At 36.1% G+C, this 22,032-nt stretch overlaps 1 protein-coding gene across 2 annotated transcripts in view; it reads left to right on the top strand.

Moving 5' to 3' along the window:
- The window catches only part of Taf4b (TATA-box binding protein associated factor 4b), a 225,887-nt gene that overhangs the window by 36,364 nt on the left and 167,491 nt on the right, over nucleotides 1-22,032 (top strand). For both annotated transcript variants that reach the window (XM_087193905.1, XM_013075212.3), the window contains exons 8-9: nucleotides 11,466-11,583; nucleotides 12,606-12,714. In XM_087193905.1, the coding sequence (XP_087050031.1) occupies nucleotides 11,466-11,583; nucleotides 12,606-12,714 (227 nt within the window). The remainder of the gene's footprint in view (nucleotides 1-11,465; nucleotides 11,584-12,605; nucleotides 12,715-22,032) is intronic.

The following is a 22,032-nucleotide window of genomic DNA, read 5'->3' as shown; positions in this document are numbered from 1 at the left end:
ACTGAGCTACATACCCAGGACACAAAAGAATTAATTTATCTTTAACATAACAGAACGTGTAGTCACACATCAGATACTAATAATTGGTACAGCATTTCATACTTGTCCCAGTAATGATCTTTTAACTTTTTTTTTGTGATCTTGTTTCAAATGAAAAATGCTTATTATGTACATTTAGCTATTTATCTTTGGCTTGGTAATCTAAAAGAGCTCTGCAACTTCTTGCGGTTTTTCCTTATATGACAAAGTTTTAAAGGCCTAGGCTAGGGCTGGGGATTTAGCTCAGTGGTTTCACCACCTACCTTGCAAGTGGAAGGTCCTGAGTTCGATCTCTGGTACAAAAAAAAAATAAGGCCTAGGCTCTTAATTTTGTAGAATGTTCCTTTATTTTATTTTGTCTGAACATTTCCTCAAGATTAGATTCAGCGTAAATATTTTGGGGAGGGTTATTACATAGGTGATATTATGATAACATTTCTGTTTACAAAAACGTGCTAAAGGGAGAAGGAAACAGTGAGAGGGATATAAAATAAGTTGTATTTTTTCCTAAACTTGGTAGGATGGGAGGTTCTTGAGTGAAAGAAGGAAATTTTAGCTGTTCATTGATTATTTGGTGTTTAGAATGTTCTTTATTCAGGTAAGACAAGTTTTAATCAGAAGACTGTAAAAGAATTGTTGACCCATGGGATATGGTACATAGTAAATTCATTAAAAGTAACAATGTTTCTTGTAAAATTCTTCCCTTTTTTATACTGTATCAGAGCAGGCTGATTTCTTTTGATATGTGGTGATTGCCCTTGTTTTCTTTTATAAATCTTTGTGTTAGAGGCTGTGTTTTGAATCTTATTGTTTGTTTGGGTTTTTTTGTTTTTTGAGACAGGGTATTGCTGTGTAGTTCAGGCTGGCCTTGAACTCACTATGTAGCCCAGGCTGGCCTTGAACTTGTGGTGATCCTCCTGCCTCAGCCTCCCAGTGCTGAGATTACAGGCATGCACCAGGAAGCCTGGCCTCACATTATTTTGTTTTAGTTTATTCTGCCTCTTGCATGTATTTCCCAGCCTTGTTTGTATGACCAAGAATATAGGCTACCATCTGTAGGTGATCATCCTTTGAGGTAGAAGGGCAGCTGTGGGCACACAAAGGAGAAGATTAGGTGGCCAGAGTTGGAGGGAGTCTTAAGTCATAGGCAGCTGGGAAGTAATAGTCATTTACCAGAAGATGACTATTATGTCTTTTTTTATCCTTTCCTTGTCTGAGTCTGATTTTAAAATGGAGAAATTGTAGTTGTTGTGTCGGATTCTTTTGGAGGCTGAAATTTATCTCAGGTATGAAACATTTGTAGAAGCAGTCATTCTTAAACAGTGTTCCAGACAGCCAGGTTTGGGAACCATTGGAACAAATGAGTCGCCCCAGGAGAGGCCACTTTTTGGTAGAGCCGAAGAGTTGAAATTGTCTTTCTGGGTCATAGCTGATGCTTGAGTCGGTGCTGATCTTTATTTTGCGTCTCTAGTACATAGGTACATAGGTCCCTCAGGTGAAGTTTTATTTTGTTGGCTGCTAGAGTTCTAAAAGTGTCCTCTGTGTGCTGTAGATTTTAAAATAATTTTATGATAAGGAAAAGACAGGAAAAAAACTAAGAATCCAGAAATTCTGATTGACCCCTCCCATTGCAGTCAGCAGGTACAGGTATTCCACTAATGACCAACCTGGTTAATGACTGTTCAGGCTTGGGACCCGCCACTCAGATTTACAACCGGTCTTTTTTTTTGTGCAGTTCTGTACATCTTGTTTATAGAGCCCCAATGTCTTTTTTGGTACATGTACCTCATTTATATAGTACTGTAATTTTGTGATTGTACTGTACAGTACAGTGCTATAGTTTTATTTGTTGTACATTATAGTACTGCATGTGCAAGTTATGCAAATAAAAACAAAGTCGTCAAGTTGGAGTTTTCTTTGACCATTTCTTTTTTCTGAATATTGTAATGTGTGTATTCTCTACAGTTCTTCATTTGATGACCAATTCATTTAATGACCTAGTTGCAGGATCATAACTTGGTTATTAAACGAAGAGGGTCTATAATGGATCTCAGCCTAGAACTCTGTAACGTTTTCATTAGATTATAATGCTTCTCAGCTTTAGCCAACAAATTTGATGTTAGTATCCATATCTACCTATTTAGAATGGCAAAAGGCACAGAGGTAAGACACTGAAAATACATTGTGAACTTTTTTATGATAGATTTACCTGGGACAAAACAGCATAAATCCTTCTGTATGGTAATGAATGCTACAGAGGGTTGAACAAGGGTGTTTTTTTCAAATCAAGTAATTTAGAAAATTAGTGTTTTAACTTGTTTGTTTGTTTGCTTGTTTGTTTGTATTTATTGTGTTTTTCTGAGACAAGGTATTGCTATATAGTCCAGGCTCGTCTTTAACTCAGTATGTGGCTGCCCTTAAACTTGTGATGATTCTCCTGCCTCAGCCTTCCAAGTGTTGAAATTACAGTTGTGTGCCACTGTGCCCGGCAAGTTAAAAATATTTTAAAAAATAAATTTAAATTTAATTTTAATTTGATGGAAAGTAAGGCATATCATTGAGTCCACTATAAAGTGCAGTTCAATTTAATCCTATGTCGGTGAGGAGGAAAATGCGCAGGATGCTAGAAAAGAAGAAAGCATTCTGTGTAGCTTATATACGATGTGGCAAATAACTTAAAATAAGAAAATTGCCATGCTGTATCTAATCTGTGGTTGGTGCAACCCACTACGGTGTGGAGAATATGCGTATGGCTATCTTGTTTAATGTCAGGTTTAGAAATTTTATCATTTATTTCCTTTAATGATTGTGGACTTAAGAATTCCTTCTTAGTATTTATTTCTTGATTGCAGTAGTAGTTCTGGAGAATTGTATAGGTTTCCTGCTTCTTGGATAAGATCTTTAAATATTGCACTTTCAGATTATTAGAAGACTCCTACCACTTCAAGGTTCAGACTTTATTATTATTTGATGAAATTATTCATTTTTAATCCACCACCACTTTAAAAAAGATATGTTTATCATTGCATGCTATTTTTCTATCTTGTTGACTGTTACATTTTACTATACTTGAGGGTTCTGCTAAAAAATTTCAAGAAAATTCACTAGAATTGTTCAGTTTATTTTAGGGTAAGCTTTTCATGTTGTACTCAAAAGGTTGAAATGTTGAATCAGTAGTTCTAGGAATTTTAAATAAGGATTTAGTTCTTATTAGTGAATTCAGTTCTTATAAATGGTTAATCTTACTGGCTATCTATCAATTTGAGCACAGTAGTTATTATATGGTATTGTACACTCAAATATTGAACTTAATATTTTGCCTTTGTTTTTATTTAAAAATTAATGAAAGAGGGTAGATGAATTGGATTATGGATTACTAGATAATAGACACTTTCAGGAGACCTGGTGCTTGAAAATTTTCCTTTGGATGTTTGTGAAAAAACTTGTTTGAGCAAAAGCTAAATTAAATGAAATTTTAAATTAGCAAACTTAATTTAATTTAGAAAAGTTAAATTTTAATTTCATTGTACTCATTTTTAAAATTTAAATTTTGATAAATTTGTATAACTAATTTCTCCCATGAAATTAAAAATAAAACTCCTCAAATCCATAGTACATGCAAATAAAATTCATGAATGAGAAAATTAATTCAAAATCCCTGGCATTTATTTTTGCCAAGAAAGGCAGAGACAGTTTTGGAAAGCTGCTACTCTTGGTAATCTATTGATCACTTAAAATAATTTATACTTAGAGGTAAGGTAAGAAGTTTTGGTGTCATTGAAGATATTTTCCTATTTTAAGTATATATTTCTCCAGCTAACTCTATTACTTGCATTTCTTCTTTAACAGTATCACAGATATTTAATAAATAAGTGGCCAAGTATTTTCAACAATCATTCTCCAAATAGCACAGTTTTGTGCATATAAGAGAAAAACAGATAATAAGTATTTGAACATTATTAATGTGGTAACTGAATTTCATTATATTAAAGTGAAATGAACTCCTAAAATACATTGATCCGGAATAGTTTAAAAAATGGTATTGTATTGTATTTTTACTTGCACCCAATTATTTTGAAGGAGAAATTCTTTTAAGAATTTTCATTAATAAAAATAAATTTTTTAAAAAGAATATTCAACATTTTATATGAAATAATCATCAAGACATAAGTCAGCCATTTGTCTCTGGAAAAATTTTTTCAGGGTATAAATTTTAGTCTTTTGATGGTAACCAGTATTTTCTGTAGAAAAGAGGAAATAAAAATCGAGTAGAAAAAAAAAAGAATTGTTAAAATTATTTTATTGGCTCAAGTAGTTGACCTGCAGTTTTATATGAACTGACCCAAGATCCAAAGTAATTTGTCTTTTTTTTCCTTTTTTCCATTAAGAGAGGACAGGTGGAATTCAGTTGATTTTGCTGTCACTTAAATAGGACTAATAAAAGGTTTAGTGAAGAAAGAGGTTGAATCCAAGTAAGATCCACCTTTTATTTACCATATATAATTAGGAGTTGCACAGAAAATTCAATCTTCATGGGCTATAATTTAATCAGCATTTTTATGAAAATGATTTTTTTGGTTTTTTTTTTTAAGGAGTGACCAAGTTTATTTGAAAAATAAAAATGAGTGAGGGAGAAACTGGCTCTGCAGAGTGAGCTGGGGCTGACTCAAAGAGGAAAAAGTAAGATGAAAGAACACCCTGGAGAAAGCACGAGGGCTATGGTGAGGGAAGCCATGATAGTGTCAGGTCGAGGCTATCCTGTTGAAAACCTGCTTAGGTTGCATGAAGAAGTCCACATGCAGGGCTTTGGAAGCTGCTCTGTGTGCATGTCCAGGATCTTGTAGTTAAAACCTCACGCCCACTTCCCCATCTGTCTTCGCCATGCCCTAATCTCCTGTGTCATTTTCCCAGAGACACACAGATCCCCATAATTCCTTATGGGGTTCTGAGGGAGTGGAAGGCTCTGTCTTGTATAGCTTCTTCAAACTGCAAAAGGCTGTAGACCCTACCTACTGGGGATTATGTGCTCTCCAACTACCTTGGGGTGCTGTGGCTCACTGGCTGCGTTGAAGAAAAACCTGTCAGAAAACAATGAGAAAAGAGTTAATGACTATTGAGCTTCACTATGAGCCCATATATGAAGAGCAGGTAGTCTTATTCTTTGAAATCTCAAGTCTTCCAGAAGCCCAGAAGAGTAGCTTTCTCTTTTTAGGTGATCTTGTTCTTCAGAGAGTTCAGATAGGACTGGCTTTATTCTAGAAAGATGAATCAATCCAATGATCTGTCTCTGCCACCTTCATTGCAGTGGTTGTGGCCAGGATCACTGAGAAGGGGTCTTTTCATTTTGGCTTTAGGTGGTCAGGAGGTGTCCTCTCTGTCTAAGTTGTTATGAGCTCTTGGTCTTCAGGAGAGACAATAGGTGGTCCTCCTGGGCCAGGAGCTGGCCAGACTCTGTTCCCATTCATTTGGATAGCCTGTTGTACTTGGCCCAGATTAATGAGATACTTTAAAAACTTTGTAGTTTCTGGTTCTACTATCATATCGGAGAATAGAAATGGACTCCCATACAACATGTCAGGTGGGCTCAAACTTAGCCCAGATTTGGACATGTTAAGAACCCTCATGTGCACTATTGGCAGCAGTCGGAGCCAGGACTTAGACGTCTCTTGGCAGAGTTTTCCCAGAGCTTGCTTTAGGGTCTGATTGGGGCCCTCTATCCTTCCAGAAAATTGAGGCCCACTTCCCATGTAGGATTTTTATACCTTATCACTATGTCCCTTGAGGAAGGACCTGAATAGTTCCTCAGGAGCTGAAAATAAGACTAGGGCCTTGAAGGGCTAAAGTGGTATCCTTCTTGCTGCTCTATCAGCCTTTTGATTTCCCAGGGAGACTTCAGATGTGTCTCTTTGGTGCCCTTTACAGTGCATGACTGTGACCTGCCTGGAAAGACAGACTGCCTCAGGGAGTTGTAGAATTTCCTTCCTGTTATTTTATAGATGATTGACAAAGCCACTCCCATCAGTGAACCACTTCCTCAAGATTTTGGAGGGGCGTGTCACTGATGTTCTGCCTGCTTGCATAGGTCTGGGAGATCACTTATTCACAAGAGTGGCTAACTTATGGGGCTATAGGCATCAAAGAAGCAGAGTTAATAGTAGTGCAAGTTTTTATAATAACATCAAGGGTGTCTGAGAGCATGGCCTGATACTTACTGAGCCATTCCACTGTTAGCCACAAGTAACCTTTTGTCTCCAGACTAGCTCTGACCTGCTGGGGAGCCAGGCCTTCTAGTCTCTGTTAGTACAGTGCAAAGCATCTCTCATTAGGGGTCCCCTCAACCCCAACTGTGGCAATAGATCCAGAGGAGGTTTTTCTAGAGAAGTGAGTCAAAACAGAATGAAGTGGCTCACATGATGGCTAAGATTACCCAGGGTTCCTTGGAGGAGATGGCAGTGTCTGTGAACAGGGGCATTGCAGGTTCCCCTGGGCCTCTTCAGTCGTCAGAGCAAGAAAGGAGGGTTCTGTCTGGTCTAGTTCCTCTGGGAGTGGGGACAGTCAAACCTCCAGTTGCACAAGTCAGGCACATTAGCTGTCTCACGTACAGAGCAGAGCCCAGGTGGAGGCTTAGTGCAGCCATGTGCCCAGGATCCAGGCCTCTTACACTTGAAACAGGAGCTTTTTTCCTGGTTGTCCCTAGGGTTTTCCTTAGACGGTCTGGGTGATTTTAAAGCATTGCCAATTATGACAGCTATAATCTTAGCCTTTTTCTTTTGTCCTTCCTCTGGGTCCCAATTGTTGAACACAGAACAGTCCATGTCCCGCAATAGGGCCATAGGTGTCTCAGGCCCCATCTAAAGTTTTTGTAGCTTATGTTGATACCTGGGGCTGACTGACAGGTGAAATGATCTCCCACTAGCCCTTCTCCCTCCTTGGAAGATGGATTGATATTAGCGTATTTAGGAAAGACTTAATATACCTCTTTACCTCCATGGTAAAAGCAGCTAGCATGTCAGACATCATTAGTTCCCAACTGGTATGCCAGTCCCAATTTGGTTCTTTTGAAGGGGAAATAACCTTTCCAGGGTGGTTTCCTTCCCTTTTTAAAGCACGTTGTTCATTTCCATAGCCTCTTGTACATCTGTAACTGAGAAAGGGCCCTGATTTATTGGCTGGGGACATTGAGGAGGTGGAAGAGACCTTCACTATCATCAAACAGATCAGAGAGATTCACATCCCCCTGACAGACAAGTTGGGGTTCCAGGACAGGGCTGTTCTGTTAGTTTTTAAGCCTTTCCCGCAACAAAGAGTCACAAAGTCCACTTTATATTAGGCAGAAATGCTGTAACTAGAGAATGGTCTCATAATTTACAGTACTATCCCATGCCCATTTCTGACCACCTCCCAGGTCATACTGAACCAACCCAAACTGTATTGCAATAGTAGATAAGCTGTTTCTACTTTGTTTTTGTTTTTTGTTGTTGTTGTTGGTACCAGGGACTGAACTTGGGACCTTGCGCTTTTGAGGCAGGTGCCGGAACCACTGAGCTAAATCCCCGGCCCAGCTGTTTCTACTTGGGATTGTCAAAATGAAGCCTTTTCCACTCATCAAGAATATAGCCTAGTGGAGAAGTTGGTGAAGTTTGTGTGGTGGCGAGGTCTGAGAGGTCCTAATGGCTCGGCTTAGGGCCTTGGTGTCTGGTATCTGACTTTTACTCCTAGCTGGCTATGCCAAAATATTATTGATAGCTCCTTCTAAAAGTTGCTTACCAAATAAACATTAGCGGGTTTTGGGTTGCTCCCCTCTCCTTCTGCAGTTAGAGTCCAGGTTCTTCTTGTTTCACACAAAGAATTGAATGAAATGAGCAAAAAGCAGAACAAAGTTTATTTGACAAAGTAGAAGTGAAGAGTGAGGGAGAATCTGGCTCTTGAGTGTGAGGTTGGAAAAAGGAAGCTAAAAGTACACCTTGGAGGAGGCAGGGTGGGCTATCACGAGGAGAGCCGTTAGCCTGTAGTAGTATTCTTGATCTATAAGTTGATTAATGCCTGTTTAGTTAAATTTACTTGAATGTTATTTTAAGTTTTATGAGAATACATTAGAATTTATGGAAAATAAAGCTAGAGACATTTACAGTGTATATATTCTTTTATTTTTATACTAGTCAAAATGTTTTATTATGAACATTTGAAACAGAAAAATTGAAGTTTACAGTAAACATTATATACCAACCACCTAGATTCTATTACTTACAGCTACTTGACTTAATGTGTTTATTCAGCCTTCAGTCCATCTTGGTATCTTTTGATTAATTTCAAAATCTTCCTAAATAATTAAACATAGATGCCACTACCTGCAGTTAAATATTTGGGTTTTTTTCCCTTTTGAGACAAAATTTACATGCAATGACACAGACAAATGTTATGTGTACCATTGGAAAAATATTTTTAAGCCCATTCCTGTGTGTAACTCATCAGAATAATTTAATGTTGCCATTGTCTCAGTGTTCTTTCATGCCCCTTCTCAGCCACTCTGCAGCCTCATCTTCCCAGAGGCAGTCCCTAGCTGATTACTCTCTCTACAGATGAGCTTTGCTTTTTCTAGGACTCAGTGGAAATGGAATCATACAGTAAGGGCCTTTCATCTGTTTGTTTAATCCATACTTGTGTTTCTTTGGTTCCTTTCTGGATAGAATTTTAGAATCATTTCTTGTCAGCTAGCCAGATCATAATGTAATTAATTAGTAGATTTTATAAACTACTGAAACACCAAGTCTTTGGTATGCAGAGAGAAAAAGCTAATGTGTGTAATCTACCTTTCTTTCCTTAATTCCAAAGTATCTTTTGGAGGGAAGTAAATAAAGAACTTAATTTGAGGGTAAGGGATACTGGGTATTAAACCCATGGGTGCTCTGCCCTGAGCTATTTTCCCAGCCCCTTTTATTTATTTTGAGAACAAGTCTCACTAATTTGCCCAGGTGGAATTTGAACTTGTGATCCTTCTGCCTCAGCCTCCCAAAGTGCAGGGACTACAGGCATGCACCACTGCACCCAGTTAAGGACTTAATTTTTAAGCAGTGTAATAGCTTTTCTCTTTCTTGCCGTGTAAGAACAAATGTCTGTACTGTGGATCAGTTTTAATTTCTCTAAAATAATTTCAATCTCCATAAATTGCCAAATAATGTGACTTCTTATGGTCATTTCTTGGAAAGAAGACCAATTAATTCTCTTACATGTTATCACTCATTATGTTTTATTTTGTTTGGCCAGTGTGCAGGAGTATGCTGCCCACACTTTTTAGATTCGGTACATATGCTACCCAGGTATTGGAGTAACTAAGATGAGGACTGATGGGGATGGAGGGTTGTTAAATCTCAGCTCAATACTTTGTTATATTTTCATGTACCTATCAAAAAAAGTACAAAGACTCACTGGTAAACAACTTTATAATAATATTTTATTATTATCCTTTCTATTTAAAATGCCGAAAACAATGTCTAATAAAGAGTATCCAGAAAAAAATACAAAAAAATAGGGAAATCGGGCCAGGGATTTAGCTTAGTGGTTCCGCCGCCTGCCTTGCAAGCGCAAGGACATGAGTTCGATCCCCGGTACCAAAAAAACAAAACAAAACAAACAAAAAAAAATAGGGAAATAAGTCCAAGTTGTTGATTGCATTCTCTTGAGTTTCAGTCTGAATGCAAAAACAGGACTTCAGATGTGTATTACTTCATATATGTTAAGCCTGAACCCTAGGAATTTTCAAGACATAAATAAGATCTCAGCTTCATTGAAATATATTTTTCCAAGAGTTCTTTTCTCTTATCAAAGAATAATGGCAATTGAATTATTCCAACATAAATTTCTTTTCTAGAAGAGTTCTGTTGTCAAAGAATGATAGCAATTGAATTATTCCAACTTACATTTCTTCTCTAAGGGAATTAGTTCTATAGGATTACTTACAAAGATAGTTTGTATTGTTACTTTTTTTCATAGTGCATACTTGATTTTTAAATTTTATATACAGATAATTAGAAAGCAGAATAAATTGTACGCTCATAATTCTGTTAAGAAGCCTATCAATTGGCCAGGCTGTGACTTCTTTATATTAACCATGTAGGGTTAAAGTAATTCTGGATAGTTCACTGTCAAGAGGTAGCTTAAATTCATGGTGACAGTTTCTTCCTTGAATTGAAAAAAATAATATTCTGCTATTCTGGTTTTTTCTTTTAATTTGAAGCTAAAAAGTAATAACCCTGTTATTACTTTAATTTCTTTTCCTTTACCCTAACCCTCATTGGATTTCTTGACCTGTTATATTGGAGAATGCCTTTAGCATTGTCACTTTTCAAATGCTTTAGAAAGATACCTTTAAAAAAAAAACAGCACTTAAAAAGCTCATATCTTTTAGATGTATATGTTGAAATATTTATAGCTTTAAAAAGATATATCTGGGATTTGTTTGGCAGGGAAGTGGACAGAGGATGAAACTTGATTGTTGAAGAATTGTTTAATCTGGGTAATAGTACAGGTACTTTCATTTTATTTTCTCTGCTTTTGCATATGTTAAATTTCCCATGATAAGTTACAAAGTGAAAATAGGATCCATGTGGAAATTTTTATAAATTTGAACTGCTCTCTAAAAATAGTATGTCATGGAAATACCTGCATACCCATGTTTATTGCAACCCAATTCACAGTAGCTAAGCTATGGAAGGAAACAGCCTAGGAGCCTGTCAGCAAATGAATGATTAAGGAAAAAAAATATATATATATAACAAATATATATATAAAACAAATATATATATATTAATTAGCCATAAAGAAAAATGAAACCAGAGATCATCATGTTAAGGGAAATAGGCCCAGGGATTTAGCTCAGTGGTTCGGGCGACTGCCTTGCAAGCGCAAGGTCCTGAGTTCGATCCCCAGTACCCCCCCCCAATAAAAATAAAATCAAGGACATGTTAAGGGAAATAAGCCAGACTAAGAAAGTTTCGTGTTTTCTTTCATATGTGATCTCTTAAAATAACAAAGAAAAGGGACATAACGTGAAAGCAGAAGGTGGACTGTTGGAGAAGAGGAGGGAACAAGGGGGAGAAGGGAGGGAGAGCAGAAGGGCTGTGGGGTGGAAGTTATCGAATGTTGTACATGTGTATGAATCTGCCAAAATGAAATCCGTTAATCTGTATAACTAATATGCATTCATAAAAATAGTATGCAATTTGCGAGATAGTCATATTTTTCTTAAGCTTTTGAATAAGACAAATTTACTCCATACAAATATAAATTTTAAGTAAACATTTTTCTTATGCTAAGATAAGGTATACAGTATGTACAGCTGGGTAAGCACAAGCTGTTGTTAAAAGTGAAATCTTCATCCTTTCCTGAAGCAGGTTTGCTTGAATGATGGACAGTTCTCCTTGTTTTAGGTAGTCCAGCAGCCATCAGGAGGCCTTGGAAAACAAGGGACCACAGCTTCTCATCCCTCAGCATTGACCATTCAGAAATCTGCAGAGAAGATTCCAGTGAACACTGTAGTACCTACTAGTAAGTGTCCTCCAGGTCGCTGCTAGCCATGCCAGCTCCATCACACGTTTTGTGTTTGGAATATGGTTGTTTTTTTTTTTTTTTTTTTTTTTTTTTGTAGATTACAAATTTTTTTAATCATGAACTTTTTAAAAAATTAATTTTATCAGTACATTTTGGGTATTCAGTATAATGACATTCATCATTGGAAATTTGCACCTTTACATAATCTGTCTTGGTCCTTATTATTGTCACCACTCCCTGCTCTTCCTTCAACCACTCCTCCCCTCCCTATTTACAAAGACTTTGTTTCCATTTTTTCATTTTCTCATATTAATTTCATTCCCTTCTTTCTTTTCCCCTACCCCTCACACTTCCCCTTCCCCTTTGCCTATTTTCTTCCTATTTAATATGGTGGGTTTTGCACCATGTGTTTATTGTTGGATTAAGAGAAGTTTGACCTTTTAAAGTTGTTCCTAAGAGAAGGCTGAAAGGTAACTATTTGTTACATCCTTTTTACAAATACAGATAACTTTTGAGGGGTACATGTTGTTTTGAAATAAAGGGGAGCAACTGCTCATGTTATTCTGTAATTAAAACATTCTGGTAGTAAATAAGTATTCTTTTAACTTAAAATTTTGTTACATCATGATTTCTTTTTAAAATACAATTTTTTTCTCTAAGTTTGGAAATCAGTCTCACATAGGTAAGTCAGAGTCTTTAAGTCTTTTAAAAATATATCCACCTAAGTGATAGATTATTAACATGTTTTAGTCACCTTTTGTGCATCTTTTTGTAGTGATGTTAATTCTACAGATAATTTGAGACCATATAAAAAAGAAACACAGAAATCCTTATAAGAATGATTTCTTATCCAGGGAGTATATCCATTATCCTACTTGAATTTAAACATAGTTTTAGGGCAGCTTGAAATTTTCTTTGATTATTCTATATATATATTAAAAACTGTTATTCTGAATTTTTCCTAATGTGGCGTGATTGCTCTTTTTGTATTCTATTTTTTTCTCATTTTGTTTTTGTAGCTTCCATTCTAAAGCAAATTACTTTGCCTGGAAATAAAATTTTGTCGCTTCAAGCATCTACTGCTATTCAGAAAAATAAAATAAAAGAGAACGGAACAACAGGCTTCAGGTAAAGAAAATAAATAGTTAAAACTTGATCTGGTTTTGATTAGAAGGAAGTAGTACTTAAGAAAAAAGTGTCAAAGAATAATACCTAAATAAAATAAAATATATTGATGTGTTTAAAAAAATAGAACAGTACTTTATTGAGTATAATTTGTTATAGTGAAATACCCAAATCTTAAGTGTTTTGTTTGATGAATTTTGAAAAAGTGTACCTAGGTAGTCCAGTCTGCAGTAAGATGGTGAACATAATCATTCGTTTCCTTTATGCCCCTTTCAAATCACTTAGCTCCATCCCTGCCTCTGGTGGTCATTGTTCTTGGATCTTCCTTGAATATCACATAAATACTGTGGTCCTCCCTTATCTGCAGTTTTGCTTTCTGTAGTTTCAGTTACTGATAGCTAGCAGTGGTCTGAAAATAAGAAATGGAAAATTCTTCAAATTATAAGTTTTAAATTGTGTGTGCTATTCTGAATAGCATGATGAAATCACCTCGTCTAGGAGGGGAATCATGCCTTCATCCAGCGAATCCATGCTGGACATACTGTTCGCTGCTCCACCCTTGAGCAGCTGTCTTCCTTACCAGATCGACTAGCATGGTGCTTGGTGCTTTCCACTTAACATCATCAGCGAATGCTGCCGCCTGCGCAAGGCTCCCTCCCAGGGCCAGTGCCGTTCACTACATGCGTGTCTTACCTCCCTTTGTCTCATCATGTAGGCATTGTATCATCTCAGATCCTCACAAGAAGGCTGAGCAGCAAAAAAGAAGGTATTTTGAGAGACTGTGAACTGGGCTTTATTAGTTTTCTTTTTCATTTATAGATCTTTTGAAGTTTGAATATTCATTTTCTTTAAGTTGTGCTGAGGCTGTGGTTATCATCCTGTATTGTTTTCAGAGGAAATATTGGAAGACAGTGATGTAGGTGCTCATTGCCTTCCAGTTCAGTGAGTTTTGATAAAAGGCAAAATCCAAGTACCACAAAGAATATTTTCAGCACACTAAAAGTTCCCTTTTATTCCCCCTCAGCGAGTCCCCACATTACACCGCAGACCCCAAACAACCACTGATCTGCTTCTTAACATTGTAGATTAGATTTCTCTTTCCTAGAGTTTTGCGTAAGTGGCTTCATAAAGTTTGTATTCTTCAGCCTCTCTTTTCTCAATATGTGTTTGATACACTTCTCTGTTGTTTATGTAGTTTGACTTTTTTATTGCTAAGTAATACCATCTTATGGTTTCCTCTCAATAGACATTTGAGTTGTTTTATTTGTAGCAGTTCTGAATAAAACTGCTGTGAACACTGAGTCCAAGCATTGAGCCTACATTTTTTTTTTCATGTTGTAAATACATAGGAGTGAAATTGCTAACTCATGGCCAAACTTTAAAATTTAGCCCTTTCCCATTGGTACATAGTTGGAGCCCATTTGTGGCCTTTATTTGCATTTCCGCAGTAACTAATGATGCTGAATATATTTTCATACCTTATTGTCCATTTGGGTAAGTTTTTGGGAAATGTCAATTCAGATATTTTTACTGCTTTTATTTTTTAATTTTTTTCCCATTAAGTTTATTGGTACATTTTAGGTATAAAATACAGTTACATTCATCATTGGAATCTTGTACCATTACATGAGTATCTTGATTCTTACTTCTTTCTCCTTCCCCAGCCCTCCCTTCACCCCCTCCACCCTTCCCTATTTGCAAAGACTTTGTTTCCATTTTTTTTTCTTTTTTCATATTTTTTCTTTTCCCTTTCCTTTCCCCTGCCCCTCCCACTTTCCCTACTCCTTTAGACCTTTTCTTCCCATTATACAATATAAATTATATATTTTAAAATTATAATATCAAAATTTAGAGGATATTACCACAGATTCTTCAGAATTTAAAAGGATATAGAAAGCATATTACAAAAATCTTTTTTGAAATAAATTTGACAACTTTTAAGAAATATTTTGAAAGACAAATTAATGAAACTGACTCTGGAGGATATATAATAGCATCTACTTTTTTTTTTGGTACCGGGGATCGAACTCCGGTCCTTGCGCTTGCACAGCAGGCAGCGGAACCGCTGAGCTAAATCCCCGGCCCCATAGCACCTATTAAAGAAAGTATATTCCTAGATTGAAAACCTACCTATATGACAACAACATGCTCATATACATTTTAACTGATAAATTATATCAAACATTTATAGCAGAAGAAAGAAGGAATGCTTCTCCCCTCATTTTAGGAAATCAACATTGTGCTAATACTAAAACAGGATAAAGATAATAGAAGAAAAAAGTATGAACATAGATAAAAAAATTTTTAACAAAACAAATTATTAGAAGTCAGATCTGGCAGTATGTAGAAAGTGGTTTTATTATAGGGATGGCAGTGTTGGTTCAGCATTGGAAGATCCACCCCCATAAGTTATCATTTTAACAGAGGAAAGGAAAAAGCCATATGATCCTGTCACTAGTTGGACAAAAAGTACTGGACTAAATCCCACAGCTGTTCATGGTAAAAGCTATCAGGAGATTAGAAGGAGATTAGAAGTAGAACAGAACCTTCTCAACAGATCAAAGACATGTACTCCATACTTCCAGCAAAAACCCCTTATATGAATGGAAAAGATACAAATGCTTTCTCCCTAAGGTGGGGAACAAGGGCAGATATGCCTACTCTTCATCTGTCCATTAAACTTTGAAACATAGGCCCAAACCAAAATAGTCTGGCAATAAAAAGACACACAGCATAAGATTGGCAGGGTAGAAGTAAAATCTTTATATGTAGATGAAATGATCATCTACAGAGAAAATACTAAGAAATCTCTAGGAGCCCCTAGAACTTGTACTTGAATTTAGCAGGATTAGAAAACACAAGGTATATATAAAAATTCATGTCTATGTATACTTGCTATAAATGAAGAATTGGATATTGAAATTTAAAAGTTATGTAGGAGTACAAAGGACCTAGAAAAGGAAAAAGAAAAACAAAACAGTATTGGAAGGCACTTAGGACCTAATTTTAAGACTTCCTCTAAAGCTACAGTAATCAAGGCAGTGTTGGTGTAAGGAAAGACATACAGATCAGTGGAATAAAACAGAATCTAGGAATAGAACCCCATATATATGGTCCACTGAGTTTTGAAAGATTATTTAACATTAACATTTTATAGAACATAAACTCAATTCAAGAGCTGAGGAAAAAATAGTGTTTTTAGCAAATGGTACTAGAACACCTGGTATCCATATGTAAAAAATTAACCTCAACCCTTTATTTCCATACATTAAAAATAGTGAAAGGATCTATGAACCTAAATAGGAAGGACTAAAACTGACACATTAAGAAGAAATTATAAGGGAAAATGTTCATGAATTTAGGGTAGGCAAGAATTTCCTATGATACAAAAAACATGATGTGTAAAAGAAACTGATAACTGAGATTCCATCAAAATTTAGAACTTTAAATGACATCGTTAAGAAAATGAAAAGTAGTCCTTAAACAGACCATATTTATAGTACATATAACCTAAGACCAGAATATATAAAGAACTCTTACAGCTCATTAATAGACAACCCAATGAAAAAGTAGACACAAGAAGATGATAAATTGCCAGTACAGATACGTATTGACTTATCATTGTCATGACTTTTTCTTTTTGTTGGATTCTCCCTCTTTGCTTTTAATTTCTTGTCACGCCCAATGGATTAATTCTGCTGGGCTTCCTGGGGTTGTGATCCTCCTTGTCTTTTCCTAGGATATTGTCTAAAATTTTTTGGAGTGCTGGTTTGGTATTCTTGAAGTTCCTGGGTGCTTTTTGTCATGAAAGTATCTTATTTCCCCATCAGTTTTGAAAGATAGTTTTGCAGGGTACATCAATCTGGGTTGGAGGCTGTTTTCCTTTAGGGCTTGGAATACATCACTCCAAGCTCTTCTAGCCTTGAAGGTTTGCATTGAGAAGTCTGTGATTCTGATGGGCTTTCCTTTGTATGTGATTTGTTTCTTTTCTCTTACTGCTTGTAGAATTTTGTTCTTCCATTAGGTTTCTGGAATCTTAACAATTATATGCCTATGTGTAGATTTTTTTTGATCAAGGATAGTTGGAGTCCTGTATGCCTCACTTATCTGTATGTCAAGCTCTTTTCCCTGCTTGGAAAGTTTTCTGCCATCACTTCTGTGAACATTTTTTTTATGTCATCTGTACTCTCTCCTGTTTCTTCGTTGACCCCGATCAGTCTTATGTTATTCTTCTTTGCATCATCTAGCAGCTGCTGGATTGATTTCTCGTGGTCTTTTACTATTTTAAAGCAACTTTTCTTTTCCTGGTCACTAATTGCAATCTTATCTTCTGTGTCTGAAATTCTGTCCTCACATTGCCTCATTCTGCTGCGTAGACTTTCAGTGGAGTTTTTAATCCCCTGGAAATCTGTATCTGATTTATGGATTCCATTTGTTTCCTATGTTGGGATTCCATCATGTTCCTCAGATCCTCTATTTTTTTATCTTGTGTCTTCTCTAGACTTATTAATCATGTCTTGCACTATGGGCCCAATCGCTGCTGTTATCTTAAAAATTATTTCTGATTTTATTTTTTCCAGATCCTCTTTTGTTGCCAGTTCAGGGAGTCCAGGTGGTTGCGTATCAGAGTGTTCCATTTCATTTCCCTTTGGGGTTGGTTGCTTTAGGTGATCTGGAAGTCTGGTTTTGAGACTTGTTTACGTGTCTTCTCATTTTGAGGGGAGGCCATGTTGCTGGTGCCTCAGCTCACCTCCTGTGCACTGCGGGGGTTGGTACCGTGGCCTGGAATCATCCTCCTGGGCGCTGTGAGCCGCTCACCTCCTGTCTTGCCTGCTTTTAAATTGTTTTTGTCATGAACTTTTCCTAATCAATTTAAGGTGATCATTGATTTTTCTCTATATTAGTATTATGAATTGTATTGGTTTTTAAATTTTTATTTTTATTTTTTATTATTTATTTTTTATTTTTTGTGTATCCTTTTATTGGTACTTTTTAGGTATACAATATAATGACATTCATCATTGGAGATATGCACCTTACTTACTCTCTTGGTTCTTATTTTTTCCCCCTTCCCCTGCCCTCCCTTCCACCCCTCCATCCCTCCTTATTGGTTTTTAAATTTTTGAATCTTAAGTCAGCCTTACATTCCTGATTACTAGCTTTTTAAATATTTTGCTCACTTTAATAAATATTTTGCTAAGGGTTTTGTGTATATGTTCACAGACTTTGGTGTATAGTTTTCCATTTTTATAGTGACTTTGCCAGATTTTGTATTTGTGATTATCCTGGGCTCAAAAAAATCTCATAAAGTCTTTGCCTTTCCTGAGTTTTAAAATTTTTTGTAAAATTAATGTTATTTCTTCCTAAAATGAAGAATGGCTTTAGCATTGAAATTAGATAGGCTTCTTTAGGGGATGGTTTTTTTGTTTTTGTTGTTTTTGCTACTGGGGATTGAACTCAGGACCTTGCACTTGTGAGGCAGGTGGCGAAACCACTGAGCTAATCCCCGGGCCTGGGGGATGGTTTTTGATAAAGTCAATTTTATTTACATATATAGGCTCTTTAATTTGTTATTCTATTTAATAGTTTCAGAGATATTTTTTTAAGGTCTTGTATATTTTAAATTTATTGGCATGATTTTGTTCCTAATACTTTTTTATTTTAAATATCTATAGATTTCTGTTTGTAGGGTAGTACCCTGCATTCTTTAAGGAATTTTGGGTATTTATCTTAGTGTTTGACTTTTTGGGGCATAAAATTATTAATCTTACATAATGTCTATTAATTTGGAGCGAAACTTCCTGTGTTCATGCCTAAGGTTTTAATCCATTTTAAAAATAATTAATTTTTGATTTTGTTATTCTTATTCATTTTCTCTATTTCATTTTAAACAAAAGTAAGCCCTTTAGGCTTAAGGTGCTCTTTTTCTAGCATCTTAGGTTGGAAATTTAGATCTTTAAATTTAAATCTTTTCTTGTATAAGCGTTTAGAACTCTAAATTTCTCTAAGTACTGATTTCTTATCCAACTAAATACAATTTTGGTTTCATTCACATTCATGATGTAATATTTTTTTTTCTTTTCCTTCTATTTAATAGTGTAAATATTTGAGGCTTTTCTAGGTCATTTTTTTCTAACAAAACTTTATGATCAGAGAACATGATCTTTAACATTTCAGTCTTCTTAAATTTGTTGATACACTCCAATGTGGCCCATACTGAAGACCATCTATAAGTACTTGGACAAAAGTGTGTTTACTTTTGAGAGGCTTTTGTTTTGGTAAATGTTAATTTGGTGAAGGTAGCTTTGTTTACATCTCCTGTATCCTGGCTTTTTTTGCTTTGTTTTTTGGACTTGTGTCTCTTAATCAGAGTTTGTATTAAAGTCTCCAGCTGTGATCATGGGTTTGCTTGAGAGCGCCTGATGCCACGCGGAATGTGGCTGTACAGACCAGGTCGGGGTGCTCCGGCCAGAGGCCAGAGCCGCTCAATTTACCCACTGTGTTCGCATTATCCAGTGGTGCATCCCTCTGATTTGTGCATGTTTTTGTACAGTTTTCAAAAAGTCTTATTTTTTAAAATTGTGTACTGATTTTGTAATTGTTATTAGTCAAGCCATTCTGCCATTTCCAAAAATCACAACCAACATTTCTTTTTTAATGGCTTATTGTTCTGATGTAGTTCTCTCTTTTCCTGTTTTTTAAATAATTATTTTAAAGCCAGTGCTTTACTATATCTAATATTCATTTTATCTGGGATTTTGTTTCTGTTATCTGGCTGTTGAGTCCTATTCCTTGGTGTATATGGTAATATTTAATTCATCGTCAGTAAAAATTATGGGAGTTTTAGATTAATTTACCCCCAGAGGACAGCAGAGAAGGAATTGTCTTAATCTGATTGGCGACTGAGCTGGCCCAGAGTTAATTTTCACCTTTCCAAGACTCTGTGTAACTTTGGTTCTCCCACCCAGGATGTGGTCCAGAAGAATTAGGGTGCTTTTCTTTGCTGGGTTATGAACCCTAATTTTTATTTCTCTGATACTTTCTCTAACCTAAAACTCACTGTGTTTTCCCTCGGCTTTCTTTGCTTGACTTCTCTGAATTTTTTCCGCAGTGCTTCAGTGGGAACTGCCTTATTTCTTCATAGGCTCATGGCCCATCCCTCAAGCGTTGGAAGCTTTGAGCTTCGACTTTCTCCATCTTCATGAGATCGCCTAATGCTCTGTTGGCTTTTCTACCTCTTAGCAGCTGCTGTCTCTGTGGCTGTTCATTGTCTTGTTCCACATCAAGAATTAGCACATGGCCAGGGGAAAAACAAGACCAAAAAAATGGGGTTACTTTAGTGAGGCTGTCTGCTCTAAGGCCTGTGGCCCCTCCAGACCTGCTCTCCTGGCAGCTGTCTGCTGCCTTCGGACAAACTTTAAAAGAACTCTTCTGGCTCTGTCAGTTTTCTGTACTCAACACAGTTGTCTGAGATGAATAATTAACTATAAACAGAAGAAGCAGGCTTCCTTGTGTACTTAAACATTTTTGTGTTCAAAGATCTGTTCGAGTTGGTTTGAAATTACTTTCTATTTCTGTATAACATTTTGATGAACACAAGTTCTTAAGTAGGTAAAGTTGGTAGTTTCTTTTGTGGAAAGTGCTTGTTTAGGGCTTAAGAGCTCCTGCTGGATACTATGAAGATACTCTCCTATGTTATCTTCTTAAAGTTTTACTTTTAATATTTAAATCTTTATGTCATCAGGAGTTGATTTTGTACTTGTTTATTCCTGTGATGTAGACTACAGAGCCTAGTTCCAGCAGCATTACTGAAGAGTCTGTCCTTCCTCAGGTACCTATGGTGTCCTGTGTATCATATATACAGGTGGCTTTTCTGACCTATCTCTTCTTTTCAATTACTGATCTTAAGTTTCCAATAGCATACTGTTTAATATACTGTAATTTCAAAGTAATGCTTCCATCTGATAAGGCACATTCCCTAACTCTCCCTTACTTCTTTTCCTTCTTCCATTTTTCTCTTCACAGTTTTCTCGACTGTACTTGGACTTTTGCTGTTCCCTATAAATTTCAGAATCAACTGGTTAAGTTCCACCAGAAATCTCTGTTTTGGTTTGAATTGGCATGACCTTGAATCCATAGCCCTCCAGCTGATTTCTTCAGAATTTTGAACCTCTATAAACATGCTTCGTATCTTCATTTATTCACATCTTCTTTAATACCTTTCCATTAAGTGTTATAATTTTAGCTATATAGTTGTGTACTATTTTTGTTGTATGGATCTGTTAGATTTATTTCTAATTTTTTGTTGTTATTGTAAGTAATAATTTTGATATGTGCCTTTTCTATTGCTTTTTCCTTGTTTGCCAGTGTCCTTATAGTCTTATTATTTCTAGTAAGTTTTAGAATATTTTAGGTTATTTATGTAGAAAATGTCAGGAATGACATTAGGTATTACAATTATGATTAGACATTTTTTGAGTGAGCCTTTCAGCATTTTAAAGATGTCATTCTGTTGTTTTCTGGTATTCATGTATGAGTTTACATTCAAAGATAAGAATGCAAGAAAGTCACCCTGAGTTAAATTATAGGGAAACAGCAACAATACATGTGGAATTCCCATGACCTCAATTGTTGGATGATCACATGTTGAATATTAAAAACTATTATAAAATATGGAATAAAAGATCAGAAAGTTATGTATTATAAATGAATACAAAGATAGGAAAAAGAACCAAATAGGACATTTAGAAATGAAAACTGCAGGGCCAGGAATGTAGCTCAGTGGCACCGAGCCTGCCTGGCAGGCACAAGGTCCCAAGTTCAATCCCTGGTACCAGAAAAAAAAAAAAAAAAGAAATGAAAACTGCAATTGAACTTAAAACTTCATTGGATGGATAAATCAAATTTAACCTGGACATCGAAATTAAATTTTCTATTTTCCGGAGATTTGTGACTATTCTGGTAGGAACCTTGGATGACTACTGACCTGGGACCACTCTAGCCCTGTTCTCGCCCAGATTCTCAGATCCAGTGCTCTACTGTGGCAGAGACCTGATAACTAATGCTAGCCATGGGCACCTGCTCCTAAAGCGCTTCCTCTAGGGTGTGCTCCTTGCTTATTTTTCCTGACACTTTTTTGGGTGCAGATTCTGTGAACCCAGCAATGGAATGAAAATGTATTATATTGGTCTAAGTATAATACTGTTTAATTGTTCCCTGGTAAATGTAGTTCACTTACTGCCTGAAGCAAGTGTTACCATTAGTATTTTCTTTGGGAGATTTCTAGCTTACTACTTTTGCTCATTTATCTGTTGGGTGCTT

This window comes from Heterocephalus glaber, unplaced genomic scaffold, assembly GCF_053883595.1.
Source record: "Heterocephalus glaber isolate CG9 unplaced genomic scaffold, H.glaber_assembly_v1.0 deba00000331, whole genome shotgun sequence".
In the NCBI taxonomy this organism is placed as follows: Eukaryota; Metazoa; Chordata; class Mammalia; order Rodentia; family Bathyergidae; genus Heterocephalus; species Heterocephalus glaber.
This window is presented reverse-complemented; position numbering and strand designations above follow the sequence as displayed.